Genomic DNA, 25,685 nt, shown 5'->3' on the forward strand with positions numbered 1-25,685 from the left:
AGAAGAATTAGAAAGAGGTGCTTGGGCTAACATGAAAGGAAAAAAGAGCAGATGCTTTGAGAGGCTGATATCAGACTGATACTCCAGACACAGAGACCGGCCTTGGGACTAGGGAGAACCCACACCCAACACAATGCCAGACATTTAAATGCTCAATAAAACACTGATGAATGAGTCCCATAGTGACTGTTCCTTAGATCCTGGGTGACGAACCTCCCCCGTGAAACTCCGTGTGCTACTATTCTACTTCCAGAATCTTGAGTCCTTTCTCTGAGAGCAAAAGACTGCTGATTGGACGGCAATATTTCACACTGCACACACAGCCCAAACCAGGAAGAAAAATGACGAATGAGGAAAATGACAGACAGGTCTCGTAACTTAGCCAAGGACAAAAATCAGAATTGGGAAAACCACCCTGAGTTTATTCACTCCCATGGCACGTGCCCTGAACCCCGGCAGGCTGCACCTACCACCTACCTCTGGTAACTGACCACAATCTCATATCGACTGAACACCTTCTACAGGTGGTATCTGATCCTGCTGAACACTTGAGTATTGCTTTGTAACAACAAAGTGATAGCCAATAACCTGAAAAGAGCCAGGGATGTAATCACCATGAGTAAGGAGAAAGGTCTTTCAAAAATAAATACGAAGGACCAAGTGCCATCTTTTTGGATCACGCCCTTAGTAGATTATTGGCAGCACAGGTTAAAGCTTAGGGAGGTTCCTTTGCCTACCTGGCAACAGTTGATTTGCCTCCCCTTAATTCCTGAAGTAATAGTAAGGAACATGAGCAAATTATTACATTAACCAATGTTAACCCATGTAAAACAGCATTTGAAAATTGAGATCTGACGCTCAAAAATCCAAAATATACTCCAAAACCATGTAGTCGCTCTGTTAGCCTGGATTCCCCTGGGGAGGGAAAAAAGAGTCTGTGACTCGAACTTATTTACGAGGTTGTGCGATCCTAGGGAGCAAGAGTAAGGGACAGGGGTATGAGGCAGTGAGGAGAGGAGAACTGATCATAGAAGTCATCTCTCCTCGTGTGCAGCGGATCGCTCGATCTCCTGAGACTGTTTCCCAAGGAGCCACAGGAGCTGGCCTCAGGACATTCCCTCTGGGAGGGGAGAGAGTGAGAGAATTTGTGTCTCCCAGTGGTCAGAAGTTTAGCCCAGGGGCCGTTAACTGCCCCCACCACCACATCTCCAAGCTGTACTCGCGGGGGCTGATGCACGGGGACGCAACATCCCGTGCTTCGGCATCAAAAGGGAAGCACCAAGGTCAGAGGGGAGAGGCACACAGTGCAGATAGGAGCTGAGGCAACCCAAGGCTGCACCCCTTTGATTCAGAAGTCAGATGCAGTTACACTGTTGGTGGGAATGCAAGTTGGTGCAGCCTCCTTGGAGAACAGTGTGGAGATTCCTCAAGAAATTAAAAATAGAGCTTCCCTATGACCCTGCAATTTCACTCCTGGGTATTTACCCCAAAGATACAGATGTAGTGAAAAGAAGGGCCATCTGTACCCCAATGTTTATAGCAGCAATGGCCACGGTCGCCAAACTGTGGAAAGAACCAAGATGCCCTTCAATGGACAAATGGATAAGGAAGATGTGGTCCATAGACACTATGGAGTAGTATGCCTCCATCAGAAAGGACGAATACCCAACTTTTGTAGCAACATGGACAGGACTGGAAGAGATTATGCTGAGTGAAATAACTCAAGCAGAGAGAGTCTATTATCATATGGTTTCACTTATTTGTGGAGCATAACAAATAGCATGGAGGACATGGGGAGTTAGAGAGGAGAAGGGAGTTGTGGGAAATTGGAAGGGGAGCTGAATCATGAGAGACTATGGACTCTGAAAAACAATCTGAGGGTTTTGAAGGGGCGGGGGGTGGGAGGTTGGGGTACCAGGTGGTGGGTATTAGAGAGAGCACGGATTGCATGGAGCACTGGGTGTGGTGAAAAAATAATGAATACTGTTATGCTGAAAATAAATAAAAAATAAATTAAAAATTAAAAAAAAAAAAAAAGAAGTCAGATGCAGAGCAGATGGCCGCAAAGCAGATGGCCACAGCGCCAGCAAAGACACTGTGTGGCTGGGAGGAACTGAGGAACTAAGGAACACAGCAGGCGTCTAATATAGAGTCATGCTTTTTCAAATCTTCCATGTCCTCACTACACTGACAAGTGAGCGTTTCTCTTGAAAGTGGTACTGCTGTTGAACAGCTAGGTGAGGGGGACGGCATCTCCTATCCATGGTGTCCCTGTGCTGCTCTAGAGACAGAAACAGGCCCAAGAGCAGACAGAGCCCTGTTTCTCTTAACTCAGCAGGTCTCTGCTGGCCAGCCCTGAACCATGCTACCTCCTGTTATCGAGACCGCACATGAGAAACAAAGGGAAAACACAGTCATTAAAAAATACGAAATAAGATGGCAGGAATGAACCAAATAGATCAGAAGTCAGAGTTAATGTGAACCGGGGTTAATGGCAATTTTCAGTCTGGAGTTAAAAATCTAACTGTATGCTATTGATAAAAGAGGTACCTAGAATAAAATTACACCAGGAGGCTAAAATAAAGGGATATAAAAAGATCTTCAGGTAAATGGTAACAAAAAGAAACTGGTGAAGCGATCTTAACATCAGGCAAAATAGAATCCAAGACAAAAAGGATCACAAGAGACAAAGAACACCACTTTGTGTTAATAAGGAGGATCATACCAGAAAGTAAAGAAAATGTGGACCACTGGAATGTTCATCAGTGCCTACACATAATGTGTTTGGCATTTAGCCCCCTTAAGGGACCTGATTTCATTCTCTAATGTTGATATAAACCTACCGCAGCCAGCTTCAAGTGTGCTTAGATAAATTGGCTTATATTAAAGCCATGAACTTCAGTGGGGTGCCTGGGTGGCTCAAGCAGTTAACTCTTGATTTCCGCTCAGGTCATGATGTCAGGGTCACGAGATCAAGCCCAGTACTGGCTCCACACTCAGCAGGAAGTCTACTCGAGATTTTTTCTCTCCTCCTCTAAAATAAATAAACAAATCTAAAAAAAAATTGTGGGGGTACCTGGGTGGCTCAGTCAGTTCAGCATCTATCTGCCTTCAGTTCAGGTCATGATCCCGGGGTCCTGGGATCGAGCCCCGCATCGGGCTCCCTGCTCAGCGGGGAGCCTGCTTCTCCCTCTCCCTCTGCTCCCCTTCTTCTCTGCTCCTTCTCTCTCTCTCTCTCTCTCTCTCTCTCTCAAATCAATCAATAAAACATTAAAAAACCTACAAACTTCTATTCAGCAAAATACACTATTTTAGGACAAAAAAGGCAAGTCAGAGTGGGAGAAGAAACCAGCAAAAAATATGTCCAAGAACTGGAACCCTCAGGCACTGATGGTGGGAATTTAAATTTGTACAAGTATTTCAGAAAACTGCTTGGCAGTATCTACTAAACCTGAACATACGACCCAGTAATTGCACTCATAAGTAAGTATATACCCAGGACTCACGCATATATTATCAAAAGATCTGTATTAAGAACGTTCATTATAGCGTTACACTTAAGAGCCAAAAACTAGAAACTCAACTCAAATATTCATCAACAGTAAAATGGATAAAAACAGAAATATTTACACCATGGAATACTACCCATCATGCAAATGAACCACTGCTGTACAAAAAACATGGATAAAACTCACAAAGCATTCAATGAAAGACACCGAGGAGTGCATATGGCAAGCTTCTATTTATATAAGGTTCATGAACAGGCAAAATTTACTCTTAGAATCTGTTAACGGATGGTAACTTTGGAAAGGAGGACCAGTATGGGGCTGGAAGGGGGCACGGGGAGAACTTCGGGGGTGGGGATCATGGCCCATCCATTGATTAGTTTAAACAGGCGCACACACTTGGCCAAAATTCACCCTGAAGTTTTGAGGGACATCCCTCAATATATATTATCCTTTCATAAACAGCTTCTTAAAATTGCAGTCCAAGATTTAGTGAAAGTAGAACACCCAAACCTTCAGTTTATGCCAAATCAAATATATTGCTGCCATTTTTATGCCTCATTAAGAATTTTATCTTTCCTTCCACTCTTAGCTTGAGGCTCCCAAGCTTCTCTCCATGAATGCCCCTTGCTTATGTGTGACCTATACGTGAGTCAGTGGCTTCTGGCACTCTTGAGAAATGCACGTGGAAATGATGCTACTTCTGTTTATTTTGCTCTCTTTCAGATGTAACATGCAACATTAAGAATGGCAGATGCAACCAGTTTTGTAAACTGGGCCCCGATAACAAGGTGGTTTGCTCCTGTACCACGGGGTACAAACTTGCGGAAGACCGGAGGTCCTGTGAACCAGCAGGTCAAAATCTAAATCAGTTGTTTTTTGTTTGTTTGTTTTTTAAGCCTGGGGAGATCCATTCTCCAAATCTATATTTGAAACTGGAGGACATTCTAGCTAGCCTACCTACTTTTATAATCCTTATTCGTGTCTACTTCCTTTTGAGATCACTGAAAAGATTAGTAGCTTGAATTGGATAACTTTCCAAATTAGAAACTCTGTAACTGTCCTCAGTCTGAAATCTTTTCTGGGTCCATTTTGTTTTCTGGCTTTTAGATCACGAAGCAATCAATTTGCATGATTTCTGTATATCTGTAATTCATCAAGTCAAATTACGGTAGTAATTCCAGGCCATAAAAGATACATAATGGATTGACTGATAGGCTTCTAATACAAGGGATGGTGAATGTTAAGCCTGATTCTGCCGGGGTGTGGCTGGCTTACTCTGAGAAGGTTATTTCCAATCCTTGGGTCTCCGCCTGAGTTTACACGGGGCTGAGTTTACACACTTGGCATCCAAATAGTTCCGACAGCCATCTATTTCAGGTTGTGCCAGGCTGACCAACACAGTCTGTACAGCCGTGGACAAAACAATGTTTCCCAGTCATGTCAACCAGGCCAGCATGTTGACAGCTGACTGGGACATTCCGAACATCTCCACTCCACACGCATATTGCTTGTCTCGGAAATGAAAGCAATAGAAACTTTGATAAAACACACACACACAACAGTAGGTTCTGCAAGATCAATTACATTTGATAAATGAGGGGCCTTTTTGAAGCAAACGATATAATTTCTTTTGCATTTGCAAAGCCTGGTATTAACTTGGTACATTAAATCCTGCATCATTCCTCTGTAACTGGGTTCGATACCTATCTCACCAAAGCACCCGGCAGAGGAAATTAAAGAAAGGACCAGAAGCCACGAGTATACATGCCACTGCAGCTAAAAGAGTCTAATGCTTCAGGGACCTACCCACCCTGTCCTTCTGCCTGGTTCTTCACGTGAATCGTTTCACAGCCAGCCCAGCTCCGGAGAAGAAGATCTATATGTTTTAACCTTCAAAATCTAACTTCCAGTGTAGACAGATGGCATAGTAGCTAAGCTCTTATAAGCCCTTCTATGTTAGAAAAAAAAAAAAAAGGATTGCGAACCATCTTGAACTATTAAGTGTTATATTTGAATATAGCCTTATTCTTAGCAGAGTAAGTAGGCCAAACCTAAAATAAGCTTTCCTGCCTTTCAATAGTAATGGTCCCTTTCCTCTGGCATTGTTGATGATATATATTTATACATAAGTATTTTGAACTAATTTCCTGTTTTCCCAACCACATGCTGTCTTCATGATACTTTGCTGCAGCTGGTTGTTATAGAACTGTCTGTTATAAGGAATGTGGCTAGAAGCAAAGTGAGAAATGAAAATGAAACGTAAGGTGACTTTGCTTGACTACAAATTTCCGTTCAGGTTTGCCCCAACATAGCAGGAGATGATTTCTTCCCTTTAGGAAATGAACTGACCCAAGGTAAAAAGGTGGCCAGTTCCCAGGAGGATGTGGCTGTGATAATCACATTAATAATTTCCTTGGTTAAAGTTTGTGGGTTTTTTTAAGTTTAAGTCACACCCAACGTGGGACTCAAACTCACGACCCAAACACCAAGAGCTGCGTGCTCTTCCAACTGAACCAGCCAGGCGCCCCCCACTTCATTTATTCAGTTAATACTTAACCGAATTAAATAGTTAAATCATGATTTCTTCCCAGCGTATCCCTAAATCCACCTTAGAGACTAGATGGTATTCTAGTCTACGAAAAAAAGCCTGGTTCCCAATAAAGCAACAGAAACCCCATTTACCTAACTCTAAAGTTAAAGTTATGGGGCACCAGTCATCAGAATCCCATTTAAGGACAGTACTTGGGAGTAAGACTTTTTAGTAAAGAAAAAAAAATCATTAGACTTTATAAAACTTACAAAATTTGATTCTGGAACACCTATTCTATTTCCGTAAAGATGATGGATTCCTGAGCCAAATGTTCTTTTCATGAAGGGTTTGAAAACTTTCCATGAAAATAATGCAATTAACCTTTTAGTTTGAGACTATATTCATTGATTAGATTTTTAAAATATTGATGGGCCTGCTTCTCAGAAGTGACAAGGACAGGCCTCATTCTCGATTTCTGTAAAACATGCTCTGCTTGCCAATGAAGAATATTAGAATGCTAAATTTCCTTTCCCATGTTTCTAGTGCCGTTTCCATGTGGAAGAGTTTCTGTCCCACACATTTCTACGACACGCACCCGTGCTGAAACTTTTTTTTCCAATATGGACTATGAAAATTTCACTGAAGTGGAAAAAACTTCTGAGAACCTTACCCAACCGCTCAACGACCTCACTCGAGTTGTTGGTGGGAAAGATGCCAAACCAGGTCAATTCCCTTGGCAGGTACTCTCTATTAATGGTGTGTCAAAACTGGAGCCCACAGGGCAAGGGACAAGCCAGGCGGGGGCCGGGACGTGGGCACTAGACAGGCCTGTTGGGGTGGGGGAAGCATTTAGGTAAGTTTCAATACTAAGCACTGCGAAGAAGCCGTCAGTGGTGGGGAGCTAGTGAGAGAGAAGTCCAAGGACAGCAACCGTACAAGGTCAAGGAGAGCCTACCACCAAGGAAAGCAGAGCAGGATTCCAGGCATGCAAGTGGGAGGCCCGGAAGTGAGGTCACAGATACGGGGGTTCAAGGCACTACCGCAGCTCATGGGAGAACTGGTGAGAGAAAGTCTCTAGGTCCAGAGAAATTGGATTATTTTGAAAGGATTTTTTTTTTTACTTATTTATTTGAGAAAGAGGGAGAGAGAGAGATTATGAGCATGGGGGCAGGGTAGAGGGAGAAGTAGGTGCCCCGCTGAGCAGGGAGCCCGATGTGGGACTGGATCCCAGGACCCTGGGATCATGACCTGAGCTGAAGGTAGATGCTTAACCCACTGAGCCACCCAGGCGCCCTTGAAGGGATTTTTAAACGGAGTCACGTAGGAAGGAGTAAAGCAAGAACTGGGTTACTGGAACTAGGGCCTGAAATAGGGGCTTGGTCCCAGGCTCAAAGTGGGCTAGCATCAGAGTCACGTGAAAACTTGTTTGCAATGCAGATTTTCGTGCTGTAGCCCAATGACCTACTGAGGAACCATCTCTGGGGTGGGGGGGGGGGTGCAGCACCTCATGTGCTAGTTACCAAGCCCTTTGGGTGATTTTGATGCATATACTACAAACTGGAACCAAAGGAACCAAACACCAAACAGTAAACTCATGGTACCCACATTTCTAGTTGTACATCTTCTCCAGGTGTGATCTGCAAACAACCCACATGCGAATCACCTGTGCACATTTCTGAGCTAACAACCAAGAGCTAGATTTGTAGCAAAACTTATCCTTGACCCTACAGCTGAAGTCTGAGCATTTCTATCTGAGAGAAGTGGGCCCCAGAGCCCAGGAGCCAGGCTGGTCCTTATATAAAGTGGTTCTGTCCAATCACATAACTGCTAACCACACGTAGATACTTAAATCTAAACAACTGCCATCAAGTAAAATTAAAAACTCATCTCAGGCACACCTGCCACATTTCAAGTGCAGAACAGCCACATATGGCCCGGGGCCATGGTACTGGACAGCACAGGCACAGAACACTGCCATCATTGCGGGGAGTTCTATTGGATGGTGCTTGTAATGGGTTAGTCTAACTCAAAACTCCCTAGTAGCCATGGTCCTATTATTTTGTGGCAATTCAAGATGCTTCGCTCCAAAATATTATCTCTACGGAGGTCTGAATTTTTGCCATCAGGGACCAGTGGCATCAAAGACTTTTCCGTCATCAAACCAGTAATAATTTAAGCCAGGATCAGGTAAATGTCCCAGGTTTAACACCACTGGAATTCTCTGAAACTATGTATCTATTCAGGATTCTTCAGAATGCTTGACATTTTCCAACATAATGGGTCTTAAGATATTGAACACTTGCCTTGGAGGTAGGGATTCGCACGGACATTGTAAAGAATGGTAGTGAAGGGTGGCAGGCCATCACAACCAAGATTACTATTTTCTGTTCTTTTACCTTGGCCTTGCCTTTTTTAAAGATTTCATTTATTTGAAAGAGAGAGAGTCAGACAGACAGACAAACAGACACAAGTGGGAGGGCAAGGCAGAGGAAGAGGGAGAAGCAGACTCCCTGCTGAGCAGGAAGCCCGATGTGGGACTTGATCCCAGAACCCCGGGATCAAGACCTGAGCTGAAGGCAGACACTTAACGACTGAGCCACCCACATGCCCCACCTTGGATTTGCTTTTAAGAATACTTGTCAGAGGGCACCTGTGTGGCTCAGTCTATTAAGCATCTGCCTTCCGCTCAGGTCATGATCCCAAGGTCCTGGGATCAAGTCCCACATCAGGCTCTCTGTTCAGCAGAGAGTCTGCTTTTCCCTCTGACCCTCTCGTGCACGCTCTCTCTCTCTCTCTCTAATAAATAAAATCTTTTAAAAAAAGAATATTTTCTGGACTTGATCTTACAGCCACCAAAATACACTGTGTGTTCCTTGGTACCCCCTCTATCCCGTACCCAGGCATCCCACCAGCACTGCTCCCCTCACCCATCATGACTTCTTCCTTCGCTCATCCACATCTCGGTTCTCCTTCATGACTCCTTGTAAGAATGATCTTCCCCATTGACCTTTCCTTGAACAATCACTACTGGATTCAGCCACTCTAATTATGCTTTCATTCTATTTAACGTCCATGTATCTAATTCTATTTAATTTTACTATTTGTGTTCTTGCACATTCTTATTCATTATGTATCCAACTTCCAGGGATAGGTGGTTGGAACAAAAGATCCTACTTTATAGTAATTATTTTCCTCGGGATTGTGGGACATAAAGCAGTCCCTAGAGTGGGAAGGATCCGCAAAGCCAGGGGTGTTTTATTACCTAAAAGATGACTTCTCTTTAAAAAAAGAAACAAAAGAAACAAACAAAGAAAAACCCAGGATTAAAAAAATATCCCAGGATGCTCCCATTGTGGGCTTAGCTTTGTCCCCTTGTCAACCCAGAAATGAAATTGGCAGACACACTCAAATAATAGCTAAAGGGGGGGTATAAAGTCTCAATTTAGTCATATAATCTCTCCATTTTCCACCCACCCCCTTTAATCCAGATGCTTGCCAATGTTTTAAGAAATCAAGTCTTTCCAAATGGAAATTTTAGTAACTCTAGCAAGCTGGGTTTTTTTTCTTTTAAGTGTAAGAAACTGTTAGATTATGGTTGCAGGTGTACTGGTAAGGAAGAAGATATAAAAGATACACATTTCAAATCTTTTCATGTCATCTTCATTGCACACTTACATAGTACACCTATTAACTCTTTCCCATCATGCCTAGCTAAGACCATTTGGAATGTTCAAGACCACTCATGCACACGTTGACTCCCTAGTCCATCCACATGAAATAGGATTAACTGACTGCAGAGGCACAAAGCACTAACTTGAAGTCTTTTTCAAAGGCGTAGAGCTGAGCTCCTTTCTAGAACACTTGAGAAAGACCTTACCATCGTTCTGCAGTTTCCTTCTCACCCCAGGGCTGTCTCTCCACACCCACCTCCACCCACTGTCTCACAAAAGGTTACTAGTTTTCAAAAACAGGAAATAAACTTAAGTGTACAAAAGTCACTTTCAAAGACCCAACAGGAGATAAACCAGAGTCTGTCCTTTGTGGATGGGCCAGCGGCACATCCCCCACTCCTGTGCAAGGTGGAAATGCTTGATTTGATTGCCGCCTAGACGGCAACACATTTGCTGTAGCCAAGGCGTAAGGAGAAAGCCAAGCATCAGCTGGGGTTTCCACCGCCCAAATAGGTCTACAGCTCGGGAACAGGAAACAGCTCAGTAATACCACCCAGAAAGGATTCCCAATTCCCTGCTTCCTGAAAAGGGTAGGGGGCAGGGGATAAATCGACTCCGTGGGTGAACAAATAGCACAGAGAACACAGAGAGGTCGCTTTCATCTGGAGTAATGAACAGCGTCAAGCTGGAGAGGCTTAGTGCGCTAAGGAAAAGGTTTTAGTTAGCTGTTGGCAAGAGCTAAGGGGCCACGGGGAAGGGAGAGGGCGGCTTTTGCTTTGAGGGTTTATGGGTGAAAGTCAGAGGCGGACAAGCAGATTCTGGGCCCGGTTAAGAAAAGCCTCTCCAACCCCAGAGTCGGTGACGGGGGCTGCGCGGCTTTTGGGAGAAAACTCGGGTTTTGTTCACGTGAAGAGCTGGCGACGACCCCCAGCCTGGTAAACCCGTGGGGGGTGTCGAGGGCCCTGGTTCACCTGGTGGGACAGTAGGGCAGGCTTGCGGACCTCTGCCACTGCAGCCAGGTTTGGGACCCTAAGAAGTGAGCCTCACCTGGCCCCCAGCTCAAGCGTGGCCCTGGCCGTGTTCAGTCCTTACCTTGACCGAGGGCTTTCCCTTCCGCTTCTGGGCTGGAGGTGAAACCGCACTGGGTCCGCCCCCTGCCCCGGGGCGTTCCCATAGTCCCGGGTTCCAGCCCGGCCAGCCCCACCCTAGACCCCTATAGGTCAAAGGCACCGGGGATTTGCCTGACCTCTAACCTCCCTGCGGGGGGGCGGGAAATGAGGGGGGGAGGGGCGTGAGGCCAGTTTCCTTCATTTTCCCACCAGCCGAGGGTTCAGAGCCTCTAGAGAGCTCAGGGAGAGGGGACAGGGACTCCGCTGGGACACTTCAGGAGCCGGGAGAGGAAGCTGGAGAGTGAAGCACAAGACAGGGAGAGAAAGGATAGTTTCTAGAGTCACTATTATCCTTAGAGCGGAAAACAAAAACAGGACTCAAATTTCATACTACATAGGGAAGGCATGAAAACCTTTGAACATTAGAGAAAAGGGAAATCAAAACACCTGTACTACGAGACCACCTTCATCAACAGTTTAAAAGAGAAATTTGAGAAAGCAACACCATGTTTTGGCTTTCTAAAGCTTTAATTTGGTTTTGGTCCCTTGCCTTTGACCCTGTCGGCCAATAATTCTGGGCATGGGCAAACGTGCCCCAAGAGCTCCTCCCTGTTCTGGGCTTGGATCTGTCTGGCCTTGAATGTGAAGTGCCTGGTCTTTCTATTTTCTGTTTCATCATGGACCTCAACTCTGTATTAGCCATAGTTATTCTACATTTAATAATCTGGAGATCATTTTACCGGATTAAAAAAAACAGAATACAATAGAAGCCAAGCGGTGAATTAAGCTTCCCTTAAACTTTATATTAGGTTGTATCACATACAATTGCCAATATGCAACTGTTTCAACCAGCAAAATGTCTTGAGAAGCTGTCTGTCTATTCCGTATTCTGTTCTTGACCTAAAGAATCTTTAAAACCTCTCAACATTTTCCCCAGTCTCAGCTTTCCTCAGTTTAGGCCTGAAGCCATCCTTAAATGTACCCAAGGCCTTGACCTGGAGGGCTATCTACACATACCCAACCCTTTCCATCAGATTAAGACACACCCGTATGGAAGACAGCACACAGTTACCCTATGTATGAATTAGAAGTTTTTCTTTTTCTCCCTTTACATTGGAAAGGGGGTGGACTGGGAGAAAGATTTTATATGAGGGTCTAAGACTATAGACACGTCTTGACCTGGAAAAAGTAACCCCCAAATGATAAAGTTTCAATTAAGAGAAACAAAAACATGACATACGTAATCTCACCTGGCCCCACAAAACTATTTTGGACAGAACATTTAGATTATTCTTCTCTAAGATGGATTGATGAAAGCTATTTCAAGGATGAGTGTAGCTAACCATTAAAAACGGAAAATGAAAAAGAAAATGAGCATCCCCTCTGTGCCCAGAAAAATGAAGTCGGACCAATGGCTGGGTGAGTCACACCGGTGGGCATAACAAGCTGTACATTGTGCAGAAATGGTTTTGCTTTTTATATGACAGAACGAGTGTGCAAACAGGAAAAAAGATGTCATTGGAAAGCTGGAGGTGGCTACTAGAGAGAAGAGTTTACTGAAAATCACAGGGGAAGGCCAGATTCAAGTTAAAGGTTAGGAAGAGAATAGCAGGGGGACAGCTAGTGCTCTGCGGTGGCATTATCAATGAAGAGCGTCAGAAGAGCTATGTGAGTGTGTGCTTTGTAGGGGGATGTGGGTGAGTTTGGTGGGCATCTGTGTATGTGTCTGAAAGAGAGAAAACAGGCTCCTATTAGCATAGGACAAACATGAAAAGGGTTGACAGATCAGAACTTGGATGCCTTGCTCAGAACATATGCTTTCCCGTTTTTCCCTTCATTTTCCAAAGTGATGTCTTACAAGAACTTGTCCTTGGCCAAGCAGACAGCTCATCCCCAAATAGCTCATATTTAGATAGCTGTGATCCTGCGGTAGCCAAGCAAACATTCCAAAATCTAGTCATTTGTAATATCTTTAAATGCAAATATATTTTAGGGCTTTTTCTTGGCAAAGACGTTTGCTAAAATTTCTAATACCAATCAGAGATTGGCAAAAAAACAAAACAAAAAACAAAAAACACCACCACCAACAACAACAGTCTTCAGGCTCAAAAAAACGCAATCCTATTTCTCAGCCATCCACCAGAAAGGAATAGAAGCTCTAGGCAGCAAGTCTTTGCCAGGAGTCAGACAAGCTACATCATAGTCTCTGTGCCCAGGGGCCGTGGATATCATTCAGTCTGGCCTAACCAACCCATTAGGCTGAGAGATGTCAACTTACCTCTGTGGAACTTCTCACCACCTCCCTGGGATGGATTCTCGACCTCCCGCTCCCTTGTCACCTGGTTCGTTGGCCAGGCCTGCCTCCTCCTCCCCATACATGCCCAATGGCCCCTGCCACCCTCAGCTCATGGTATGTCGGCATATCCCCCTCAGCCATCATCATCACCCTCCTCCTGCACCAGCACAGGGAGGGTTGAGGTTGGGTGTACACACTCTGTGCCGTTTGGGGACGGGGCATGGCTACATAGCATCTCAGGTGTGTGTCACAGCTCATTTGGAGGGTGGATGGTGGGGAGCAAGCCTCTTGCCCACCTCCATTGCAGGTGCTGAGCACGTCCCGCCAAGGAAGCTGTAATCCCTTGGGAATCACACCTCCACTGTTGGTTGGTGCCCTGGGCCAGCGAGAAGGGCCGATTGACTTACCTTCCTGTGCTGCGACATGGGACTGCTAGGAGGGGGACCTTGCATGCCAAATCACAGGGGGCAGCTCCTGGGTACCCGTTAGTGTCTGTACTCTCCCAGCAAATAGCCCTGAGGCCTGAAAAAGCATGACATGAAGTAGTAACATTAAAAACACCATGGGGGCACCTGGGTGGCTCAATCAGTTAAGCAGCTGACACTTGATCTCAGCTCAGGTCTTGATCTCAGGGTTGTGGGTTCAAGTCCCATGTCAGGCTCCAGACTGGACGTAGAGCCTACTTAAAAAAATAAAATAACCCCTTGGGGTGCCTGGGTGGCTCAGTCGGTTAAGCATCTGCCTTCGGCTCAGGTGCTGATCTCGGGGTCCTGGGATGGAGTCCCATGTCAGGCTCCCCGCTTAGCGGGGAGTCTGCTTTTCCCTCCCCCTCCCCTCAACCCCTCCCCCTACTCATGCTTTCTCTCTCTCTCTCTCTCTCTCTCTCTCTCCCCTTTCTCTCAAATATATAAAATAAAATCTTTTTTAAAAAAAAATAATAATAATAAAAAAACCCATGACAGATTGCAAGAGACCACAGAGGAAAGAAAAAAAATTGTATTTAAGTATTTTCAATGGCACTTTTTTTCCTGGCTTTTGAACAAGGGGTCCCACATTTTCACTTTTGACTGAGCCCCACAAATAATGTGGCCAGCTCTGTGTAGATGGAGCACTTTTGAAACATAAAGGTCATGAAGCCTTGGAAATTCGGAAACAGAATTTCTCAAACGTAATTATTTTCTGGAGATCTTCACTTCCTCCAGTCACACCCACCAAATATTCTGATTATTTGCTGGGACGGAGGGGGGGGCCTCCAAATCTGGATTTTACAAGCATCCTGATGACTCTACTGCCATTGGCCCACCAACCACACTTGGAAACACGCTGTGCTCTTAGGAGCATAGACTCTGAAGGCCGGCAGACGAGGCGTTGCATCATCCCCTCCTAACTTGCCTCCTCTAGAGCTTCACCACTGACCTTAAAGTAGTTAATGTACGTATCTCAACCTTGGTTTGCTCATCTGTAAATGGGCATATTAATATCACTCCACACAGTGTTGTAGTAAATGTACATAAGACTTAGCACAGTGATTAGTCAGTCCATAGTAAGCGATCAATAAATGTTCAAAAAAATTAAGAATGACAAGTCTGGATGATGGCAGCTACACAGGTGTTTATTATGTTATGTGGTTTTCCTATATTTTTACATAAAGTATTTATTTATTTACATATACTTGTACAAAAAACAACAGCCAGAATATGAGAAAGTAAAGTGTGGAAAAGGGGTCAGGGCCACCTGGGTGGCTCAGTCTTTAAGCGTCTGCCTTGGGTCGGGGTCATGATCCCAGGGTCCTGGGATCGAGCCCCGCATAGGGCTCCCTGCTTGGCAGGACGCCTGCTTTTCCCTCTCCCACCCCCTGCTTGTGTTCCCTCTCTCACTCTCTCGCTCTCTCTCTGTCAAATAAATAAATAAAATCTTAGAAAAGGAAAGAAAAGCAAAGGGGCTCAGAGGCTTGCTGTGAGTCCGCCCCAGAGTCCTCCAGGTAGGAGGCTGATGCTTGACTGTCTAGGACTTAGTAGGTGTTCAGTAAATTGAATTCAAGGCAAAAAGAATCTTCACTAGAATATGCACCAAGGACCTTCCCAGACACACACTTGAGGCCATTGATCACTTTTTTTTTTTTTTTTTTAGTTGAGAAACGGATTTATAGTGTGAGACGAGGTGTGCTTTAGAAAAAGAGCAGGAGTTCGTAAGAGCTAGTCGGCTCCCGCATAAGGTTTAACAAATGTTCAGTGCGCCCTCTAGTGTCCATACTTCTCAGCTCTCTTCCTGAATTGGTGGCTCGAGGCCCTTGGGCACACAGTAAGTGAAAAATTCTGAGTTGATCTAGATATTGAGGCGGTAAAAATATCCACTGTCCACTCTGGTTATATAATCGATGTACGGATGAAAGAATGGACTGGCCTCTTGTCTAATAATGCCCGGGCTCAAAGCAGCCCCCGAACGCCTCCATCCTGGCCCAAGCACAGCAGCTAAGGAGATCTTTCAGGACAGAGGCAGCTTACTGGCCAGCCAGGGGGGAGTGGAATAGGGCTAGGGGAAAAGAGAAGGAGTGCATGTGTCCTGCCGTTCCTTACCGCCCAGATGGCTGTAAACACAGTTCTATGGAGGCCAGTGGTCTCAATTCATAGTCTACAAAGGGCTTTAAAAGACCCGAGGGAAAGATCAGTACTATCTTAAATCACCCTGTAGCAAGATATCCTCATGCAGCGACAGAAAACTCAATAGTAACAATGGATCTGGAGGAGTCCATTAAATTTCCGAATTTAGCTGCCGTATTCCCGTGAAACAATCTGTGCCATCAGAGAATCCGACTCACCCGGAAAAGGCATCCCAGGGTCCCAAATCACCAAAAGAAGCCGTCCCCTCCTAACTTGCCTCCTCTAGAGCTCCTTCTGGCTCTCCCTGCACATCCTCTTCAAGTCAGTTACAGAAATGGCTTTGTTGAGTGCGCTCCAGAAACACTAACTCATCTGCAAAGCTGACACTTTCCAGAAACACTCCAGCTCTGCCAGCACCTGGAATCAAACTTTGCGCCCACTCCTGTCAACAGCACCCGTATTTCTTTTGTTCTGGATCGAACACCTTAGGTAGTCAGTTTCACGATTTTGTTTCCACAGGTCCTTTTGAATGGGAAGATCGAAGAGTTCTGTGGAGGGTCCATCATCAGTGAAAAATGGGTGGTAACTGCAGCCCACTGCATTGAGCCTGGTGATAAAATTACCGTGGTTGCAGGTAAATAAACAAAAAAGGGTAGGAATCTGCAGGATCACTAGACCTTCTATATGACGGGTGCATCATATTTTCCTAAGGTCTACAAAGTTCTTTGCGAAATAATTTGGGTTAGTGCTAGGGGAGCCATATTTCCAGACCTGAACTTCTTCCATCCCTCAAGCCCCCCAAAGTTCTTTCGGCGTGCCCAGTTTCGACCCCATCTCACAGGGGTACAATTACATATGATGTGTGCATTTCCCCACCAGACTGAGCCTTCCCCCAAAGCCATGTCGTATCATTCGCCTTTGTACCTCTGGGGCCTGGCACAGCCTTTGAATGACCTAATGAATATATCATCTGTGCTCAGAAAAGGGGTCGAAATCCTTGGAGTTAGGAGTGTAGGGTAATTCATGCCAAAGAGATTAATTACCCCCTTGAACAATGTAAGATTTATACCAGAACACACCAGCTCCATGTTGGTCCCCATTGGGCTTTTGGTCTGAAATGTCTGCATGGGCCCTCGTTACATTTTACCAAAATCCTAACAATCTAAGAATGAGATCGTTGACACTTGACTGCCAGTTAATTCAGGGATGCCGAAAATCTTGGCCAAGCTGTTTCCTTACGTGTAAGTCTACCTGTGACCGAAGAGAAATTTTCTTTCCGAAGGTGAACATAACACCAAGGTGAAGGAACATACAGAGCAAAAGAGAAACGTGATTCGCACTATTCTTCACCACAGCTACAATGCAACTATAAATAAATACAACCATGACATCGCCCTTCTGGAACTGGATGAACCCTTAACGCTCAACAGCTATGTGACCCCGATTTGCATTGCTGACAGGGAATACACGAACATCTTCCTCAAGTTTGGATCCGGCTACGTGAGTGGCTGGGGGAGAGTCTTCAACAGAGGGAGATCGGCTTCAGTTCTCCAGTACCTTAAAGTTCCACTTGTTGACCGAGCCACATGCCTTCGCTCCACAAAGTTCACCATCTATAATAACATGTTCTGTGCTGGTTTCCATGAGGGCGGTAAAGATTCATGCCAGGGAGATAGCGGGGGGCCCCACGTCACCGAAGTGGAAGGTGTCAATTTCTTAACTGGAATCATTAGCTGGGGTGAAGAGTGCGCAATGAAAGGAAAATATGGCATATATACAAAGGTGTCCCGCTATGTTAACTGGATCAAAGAAAGGACAAAGTCCACTTAAAGAAAAATCTATTTCCAAGGGTTGAAAATGGACAAGGTCCTTTACTAATCGCTTTCCTATCTCTTTAGATTTGACCGCATACATCCTATGAATACTGCTTTTTTCTCTTTCTGGGGAGAAATCTGTCTTGAATTCCTATTTTGCTAGAGTAAGTAGGGTAGAAAATGGATTCACTAAAGAAACGTACTGTGATAGGAAACGGTGACCATTCCCACAGGTCTAGCCCTTGACAAAACTGGGAAGTGAAGTTCTTCATTCTGCCCATGAGGCATGAAATTTCTCCACCAGAGCAACTCTCTGGCTTCCCCTCCTTAGCAGCATTCCATGTTCCAGATCTTTCTTACCTCTCCCACCAAAATCATCAACATGTTTTAGATCTATATCTGGGCTCTTTGGTCTAGTTCACAAAGTCGGCACCGCACTCATAAAGGAAGAACACAGGAGGAGCTGACAGGTTGAAACTCACCAGAAAACACCACTTCCTTTTCTGCACCCTTATTCCCACTTCCTCTATCTCTTCCATCTCCTAATCCCCAAATCAGTTTCTCTCTCTCCCTTTCTCTCCCTTTTCCTCTCTCTGCCCTTTTCCCTACAAGGGATTAAAGGAGGAAAGGGACACATCACACTGTTTTACTGCTGTCCACAGTTACACGTGTCTGTCAAACCCAGACTTGCTTTCAGTTTGGTTTTTGACTTGCTTTTCGGAGCATCCGGTTGAAGTGAGGCGCCCGAAGATCTTGGAGGAAAAGTTCCTCTGAGAGAGTCATGTTATTCAAAAACACACATCATGGAAGGAATGACCCATCAAAAGATTTCCCCAAGAGCTTGTCATTGTGTTGTGATGGAGGTAACTGAGAAGGGAAACATCAACTCAGTGTACCTCCAGTACCATCCAGGGTTGAGGAGGAAGTTGTCCTGGACCAGAGAACATGAGAGTCATGTCTCCTAACCTAGCATATCCCCACTGTAGAGAAGGGTGCACTGGTGGCTCACTCCCCCTTTTCTGGCTCTCCGGGCGACCGATTATAATTAGACCTTCCATGTTGAATTTTCTATAGGGTTGCTGACCAACCTACACAGGTACTTTGATGTGTTAGAATGGCTTCCATTATGACTTAATAAACTGATGTTCTGGTTCATAGCACAGCTTTTTGTGAATTCGGTTGATGTGAATCGGTCACCCTGTATTTCATGATTTGTGAGACTCCTGAAGAAATCACGTTTGGGAATGCTTTGACCCCACTGAGCTGCGGCCATCACCTCACCCCCCAGCCAGGTCTCACTCTTGCTGATTTCTTTCAAGATCTACTAGTGAATCCCTTTTTACTTTAGTCTTTCAAACATAAGTACCAATTAACGTATTTTCAGATTTCTCAGGAAGCGTTTCCTGTCACATCATTCACAGAGAAGTAGCACAAACACCACATTCAGCAGAACGCTGGGCATAAGTTGTCCAAGGGCAATACGACACATCAGAGTCTGAAGCTCTACTATCACTGGCTTTCATCCGAGGGGATGTGTTCTGTGCCCTGGAAAGGGCAGTGGTCTGGATCCACCTAAGACAGAACCGAGTTCAAACAGCTGTGACTATGGTCTTGAATAAATCACTCCACATCTGGGGCTCTGATTTCCCCATTTGTACAATGAAGTTTGACAGGATGCTCTCAAAGGCCCTTGTTGACCTTGATAGTCTGTGATTTCCTGCTTTCATTCCTTCATCCAACAAATATTCAAGGACTGAATACTACGTGCCGAACACCAATATGTTCATTAAACTTGAATCCGCATTTATGTATTTTGTGAGTGAACTAAAACACTGTATATAATTTGCTTTGTCCACACCTGCTACATGACCAAACCAGGAGATGCTCGACAAATGTTAGCTGAATCTGAACCCGTGTTCATCCCAGAGCAGGAATTAGCCTTGTGTTGAGTATCCTGAAAGGAGTCCATAATAAATAACAATAATGAGCGAGATGGAGGTTTCCAGAATAAACAAAAGAAATCAGCTCTGCTATTGTTAGCTATAATCGTCAGTTAGGTTTGAGGAGGGTACTGATTCCCCCTCGAAATCAGTGACTTCACATTTGAATGACCGAGGGTCTGTAACCCCAGCACTCCGCAGCTGGTCAAAGGAAGCCATTCTGGCCTGGTTGCCATGGGGACCACCCCTGACAAAGGGAGCGATGGGAGAGGGCTTTACACCTCCTGTGATTGTCTTCCTCGTGGCAGAAAAAGAAGATCCCGGGCCCAGAAAGCTCCGAGCCCCAGTTACCCTCTTTCCCTTGAACTCAAATGTGACAGGCTTCATCACGAGCCACCTGAGGGCCCGCGACTTCAGAGTCAGGGCCTCGCTAGACTCTACCTGGGGCATGTGCCGTGGCGGTGAAAGAGTCATCAGTGCGTTCAGAGTCACTGGGGCACTTCACCTAAACGGGCAGAGACAAGCTGCTGCACTACTGGAAGTGACAGATGAAAGCAGAGCTCTTGCTGAGGGAAGAAAAGTGTGTTCATGCGGTGCAGTCATCCTAAATCGCTGCTTAAGTGGGACTGGTTTGGGTTCTTGGGAAGGTGCATTGTTCTGTGATGGCAGGAACGGAGTCCTGTCCGACTTGCTCCGTCCAAGGAAAAAGAAAGGCTTTCTCCTAAACCATGGCAGACCAGTTCGCAGTCACTTAATTACATACTTATAATTCCTTGACAAGTCCTGAAGGCTCCCATTCCCATTTAAACATGTCAGAGCTGCAAGGGCCCATAGAAACCATCAAAACCAGAGGGCCGCTTTAACAGAGGTGGTGCTAGGGGCCCAGATAAGGCCACGGTCAGAGGACCGCAAGGCCAGAGCCAGGACCGAGCTCAGGTCTCCCGCTCCCAACCGTGGAAGCACAAAGCGCACTGGGGGACTTTCGCAGGGGAGGCCACCCTTTTGGCAAACCTGGGACCAAAAAGCGTCTAGAATTCCTACCAGCGATGCTCTCCTTGACAAACAGGACCGACTGAGGACCCGCAGGGCGTCTGGGAGGCAGAGTGGCGGCGGCGACGGGGCGGGAGCTGCAGCCCGGGCTCCAGCGGGCGCTCGGGAGCACGTGTGGACCACACCTGCGGGGCCCGGCTCTGCCTTCGAGCCCAGCGGTGAGCACTGGGCCTTCCAGATGTGCCATCTGACCTCTAGAGCACGTTTGTCAGTGTCATCTGGCACGCGGGCGTCCCGGCGCCCTCTCTGCTCGGCTCCCGGCAGCTGTGTGGGCTGAGACCCTCGTGGCACATGGAGACAGCAGCTGCTCCAGAAGCCGGGACCCCCACGGCAGCTGAGCTTCCCACCGGGCCGTGCAGCCGTGGGGGCCAGGAAACCGAGGTCAGCTGCTGGCAGGCCCGTCTGGGCAAAGCACTCAGGAAATTGGGGCTCCTTCCGATTTTGAACCTAATGCCATGTAGAAATCTCGCGGTTAAGAGCTACAAAAATCAGCACGTTCTGCCAACTCCAGAGGCTGTGGAAGGAATCTCAGGAGGCCAGAGACTGTGGAATCCCCGCCCTTTCATCCCATGCAGACATAGACCCCTCAACTCGTTTTCTCTGACTGGACTTAAAGGCAGACCTTCTTTATCCTCTCCTTGAAGTTCCAGCTGACCTGGAGAGTCCCTGAGTTATTTCAACCTCTAGCAGAAAGGAAGAACAGCAGACTCTCTTACAGATAGACAAAGCACTGGCTTCTGGAACAGGGCCATAGCACCTTCTCCACACCCTCACAGAATGACAGCAGTATTTCGAATGCCTGGCCAGATCATTTCGCTCTGGTAGGAGTTTCCCTCTTGGTCCAGAGAAGGCTGGAAATAGAAACAGGGATATTCTTGATGCCAAAGACTTCTTTTCAAAAGGTTGCTTCACTGCGATGTTAAATATGTGATCTTAATCTATAAAAATTGCCTAAATTGTAAGTCTCCCGAATGCTGTCATTCTTTTTTCTTTTAATATTTTGTTTATTTATTTGACAGACGGAGATCACAAGTAGGCAGAGAGAGAGGAGGAAGCAGGTTCCCTGCTGAGCAGAGAGCCCAATGCGGGGCCCGATCCCAGGACCCTGAGATCATGACCTGAGCCAAAGGCAGAGACTTGAACCCACTGAGCCACCCAGGCACCCCAATGCTGTCATTCTTAAACCTCTAGGAACGCAGTACTCTTTAACTTCTCCAGATCTCTAACCGTGAAGTGGCTTAAGCACCGACCTCATAAAGATAAAGGGATCCCATGATCTACACATTACATGCTTTGGTGAACATCTCTATATAAAAATCTATTTCCCTCTTGGAACATATGACAAAAATAAGCACACATTTTCATGATATTGAAACTCAGCTCTAAAAGAAACCAAATTAAGAATGCAACAAGTCTCTGAGAAACTCAGCACAGGATTGTTAAATGAATGGACTGCTACGTGAATGAAATGGGAGGAAAGACTGCTGTGGACCACATCAATGCAAAACCCAGGCATCTAAGGTGGGAGTGAGATTGTCATCCTGAACGCATAAGGGAATATGTCATTACAAAGGGAGACAGACCAATAGAGAGAGACAAAGAGACCTCCTACAATCATTTCCTTCCAAGGATATTGTTAGGTCCGTTATTAAATGAAAGAGACTGAGACAAAGTGAAAGTTATTTAAAGCCTTATCTTATGCCAAATATTAGAAGTCAGACTGATTGGTCAGGGGAACGAGACTGAAACAAAGTTAGAGTTATGCAAAGCTTTATTCTATGCCAAGCATTAGAAGCCAGACTGATCGGTCAGGGCCGTCTCCAAAGAGAGGGAGCACCCCCAGCTTACAGGCTCAAGAATCGACTGACTGACCGATCAGCGCTGCCTCCAAAGAAAACGACCCCTCCCAGACTCACAGACTAACTTTTATAAAGCGAAAGCCTGGCCACACATAGGTGGCCAATGAGATTGTAACATTGCATAGTCATGTTAGGCCACACGCAGGTGGCCAGTTGAATTACAATTTACCCTTTAATAGCTGTTTGAACTAACCTATTACTCTGGTCAGAACTGGCCCTCAAGCTTGGTGCCCAAAAGGCAGGGTTTACATTCTTTGGTGGTTAGGGAGACAATATGTGTGCTTTTTACTGATTGGATGTCTCCACCTGGCCTGACTCGTCCTTGTATTCTGGGCTCTGTTATTAGGTACTGGCTGACCATATTTTACTGGTTTCCCAGACTTGCTTCTAAGTAACTTTCTCTGCGGGTGGGGGGGGGCAGGGTCAGTTTAAGTTTTACTGCACAAACAAAATGGCTTTTTAGCCAAGATGGAGTCGCTCTGGCTAAATAGATCCTTACAGATATGAGAAGGAGTTAACACTAATCTCTAGGAAATGCAAAAAAAAAAAAAAAAAAAAAAAAGATTAGCCTAGAAGACTATGCTTACAGCCGCGGCCTTTTCCTCTCTTGGTAACATTTCTCGCTTTTATGCTTGTGTTCTCTAGAAGCTGGAATTACCTCTCATCTGTGCTTCGTATCCTCATTTAGGTAGATAACTTGTTGTTGTAGCTTTTTTCTATAGAGTCGGTTCTTGGATTTATTTTGGATTTTAAAGTTTTAGATCTGAATAAAATCTGTTCTTTGCCACAAGGATTTCATTTCTTCTAATTAAGATATGCCTCCCCTATTTCTCACTGTCCAGACACGTCCATATACTGTTTCTAGTCCTAGATGATCATGCTTCAGATCGGAATCTCTGCTTCTTTGGTTTAGAAAATGTAAATTTGTGTTATAGATACGCTAAAAGAACAGCTACGTATTACATAAGGGTGGGTTATAATTCAGAAATCTTAGCACACTCTAGTAAGAAATGTTACTGAGCACTTGCTGTGGGCCTAGCACTGTGTATTTCATAAAAATATCAGTAGTGTGCTGGAACTTGTATATTATGCCAACTCACAAACGCAAAATCCCAGTACAGTGAAGTCATGTTAGTGGCTTGAAATCTACCATGGCAGGGACATTTACACTATAGATATTGACAAATGCTACAGATATGTTTGTTTTTGTTTTTTTGTGAGAGAAAGAGACATAATGGGGATGGGGAGAGAGGGAAAGGGAGAGAGAGAAAATCCCAACCAGGCTCCACACCTAGCACGGAGCCCAACGTGGGACTTGATTTCATGACACTGGCATCATGACCTGACCAGAGCCGAAATGAAGAGGGGGACGTTTAACTGATTGAGCCTCCCTAGTGCCCCAAGATTTTATTTTTTAAGTAATTTCTACACCCAACGTGGGGCTCAAACTCATGACCCCAAAATCAAGAGTCACATGTTCTACTGACTGAGCCAGCCAGACACCCGTTTTTGTTTTTAAAGAGATGCCATTGTTTAACATTTACTAACAAACCAATGGACACAATCTGATTGTTTGACTAAACAGCTTTCATTTTTACAGTCCTGCTTCTCAATTATTGCTATGAGTGAGCACTAAATAACACTGTAAATTAAAATATAAAAGTTATTTATGGAAGGATCTTGTTGGCAAGTTAGAAATACTAAAAAAAAAACAGACCTTTAAAGTTGTTCTCAGCAACAGGTAGTTGTTTTATGTTGTAAAATAAAGCATTTTTTAAATGCAAATATTTCTCCTACAGAACACATTCATACGTTAGGTTGCCAAAGGTTTAGTCTATGGTAGTCTTCTGCTGGTATGTTAGTTCACTGTAATTGGTAAGATATTTACAAAGACCTTGGGAAAGAGTCCTTAACTGCTATTTTCAGCCAGCATGTAAGATTTTTTTTTTAATCCCCACAAAGATAGGTGGAATATAAATTTTGTGTAGGGCTTTACCACCTCTAAATCATCGGGGGATAAGACGTTATATTGCACTTTTCCAGTACCGAATTAAAGTGAGCATAGTTTTCTACAGTATACAATGTTTGGGACACATAAAAATGTATAGAGAACAGTATCATGAACTCTCAAGTATGAACACCATCCATTCCTTCTCTCCCACCCCCCACTTTCAGAGGTAGCCACCATCCTTAACTTGATGTTCAACATTATCTAGCATATACTTTTACTTTAAATTATCCATTAAAAGTGCACATTTGGGGGGCACCTGGGTGAAACTGAACCTGTGTTTCTCCCAGAGCAGGAATTAGTCTTGTATTGACTATCCTGAAAGTAGGCCATAATAATTAAAAATAATGAGCCGGATCGAGGTTTCCAGAATAAACAAAAGAAATCAGCTCTGCTATTGTTAGCTACAATCATCTGGTTAGGTTTGAGGAGGGTACTGATTTGTGTTCGAAATCATGGTTTCTTCAGTTACGTGTCTGCCTCTGGCTCAGGGAGTGATCCCAAGGTGCTGGGATGGAGCCCCACTTCCCCACTCTCGCTCCCCGTGCCTGTGCTGGCGCTCTGTCAAATAAATAAAATATTTTTTAAAGTACACATTTTGCATGTTGTTTAAGATTTTATTTATTTGAGATGGAGAGAAAATGAGAGAGCACGAGCAGGGTCCAGAAGAAGGAGAAGTGGGAGATGCAGTCTCCCCACTGAGCGTGGAGCCCAACGTGGGACTCGATGCCGGGATCCCAGGATCAGGACGTGAGCTGAAAGTGCATGACTTACTGAGCCACCCAGGTGCCCCCACATTTTGCCTATTTTAAAACTTGATATGAATGCTTTATCCTACAGTTTCCTAAGTCATTGATGTTAATAGCATAGCTCTAGATTTTCTTTTTTTCTAGATCTTTCATTTTAAGCCCCACACAGTACTTTGTTGTAAGGATATTCTATAATATTCCATTCTTCTGTTCATGGTCATTCCTGTTGTCTCCAAATTCTTTACAATGCTGCTATGAACATTCTGGCACACATCTCCTCAAGCACGTGGGTGTGCCTGGGGCAGATGCCTAGCAATGGGACTGCTAAGCTATGTGATATTCATTTCAAGTTCATGTAGTATTAGAAAATCATTCACCAAAGGGTTGTACCAATTTGTGTTCCCACTAACAATGTGTGAGAACTCTTCTCATTTCATAGCCTCCCCAACACTTAGTATTTTTAGAAATACTGGCAGATTTTGAAGTTTACTACTATTTGTCCGTAAATGGCTATTTCACAGTACATTCGCATATTTGGAAAGTAGTTAGA

General features: G+C 45.0%; 1 protein-coding gene across 1 annotated transcript in view; it reads left to right on the top strand.

Moving 5' to 3' along the window:
* Window positions 1-18,691, top strand: part of F9 (coagulation factor IX) — a 32,863-nt gene extending 14,172 nt beyond the window's left edge. The window contains exons 5-8 of the mRNA XM_032331272.1: window positions 4,233-4,361; window positions 6,583-6,779; window positions 16,235-16,349; window positions 16,998-18,691. Coding sequence (XP_032187163.1) covers window positions 4,233-4,361; window positions 6,583-6,779; window positions 16,235-16,349; window positions 16,998-17,545 — 989 coding nt within the window. The 3' untranslated portion in view covers window positions 17,546-18,691. The remainder of the gene's footprint in view (window positions 1-4,232; window positions 4,362-6,582; window positions 6,780-16,234; window positions 16,350-16,997) is intronic.
* The last annotated feature ends 6,994 nt before the right edge of the window (window positions 18,692-25,685 follow it).

The sequence above is a fragment of the Mustela erminea genome, chromosome X (assembly GCF_009829155.1).
Source record: "Mustela erminea isolate mMusErm1 chromosome X, mMusErm1.Pri, whole genome shotgun sequence".
In the NCBI taxonomy this organism is placed as follows: Eukaryota; Metazoa; Chordata; class Mammalia; order Carnivora; family Mustelidae; genus Mustela; species Mustela erminea.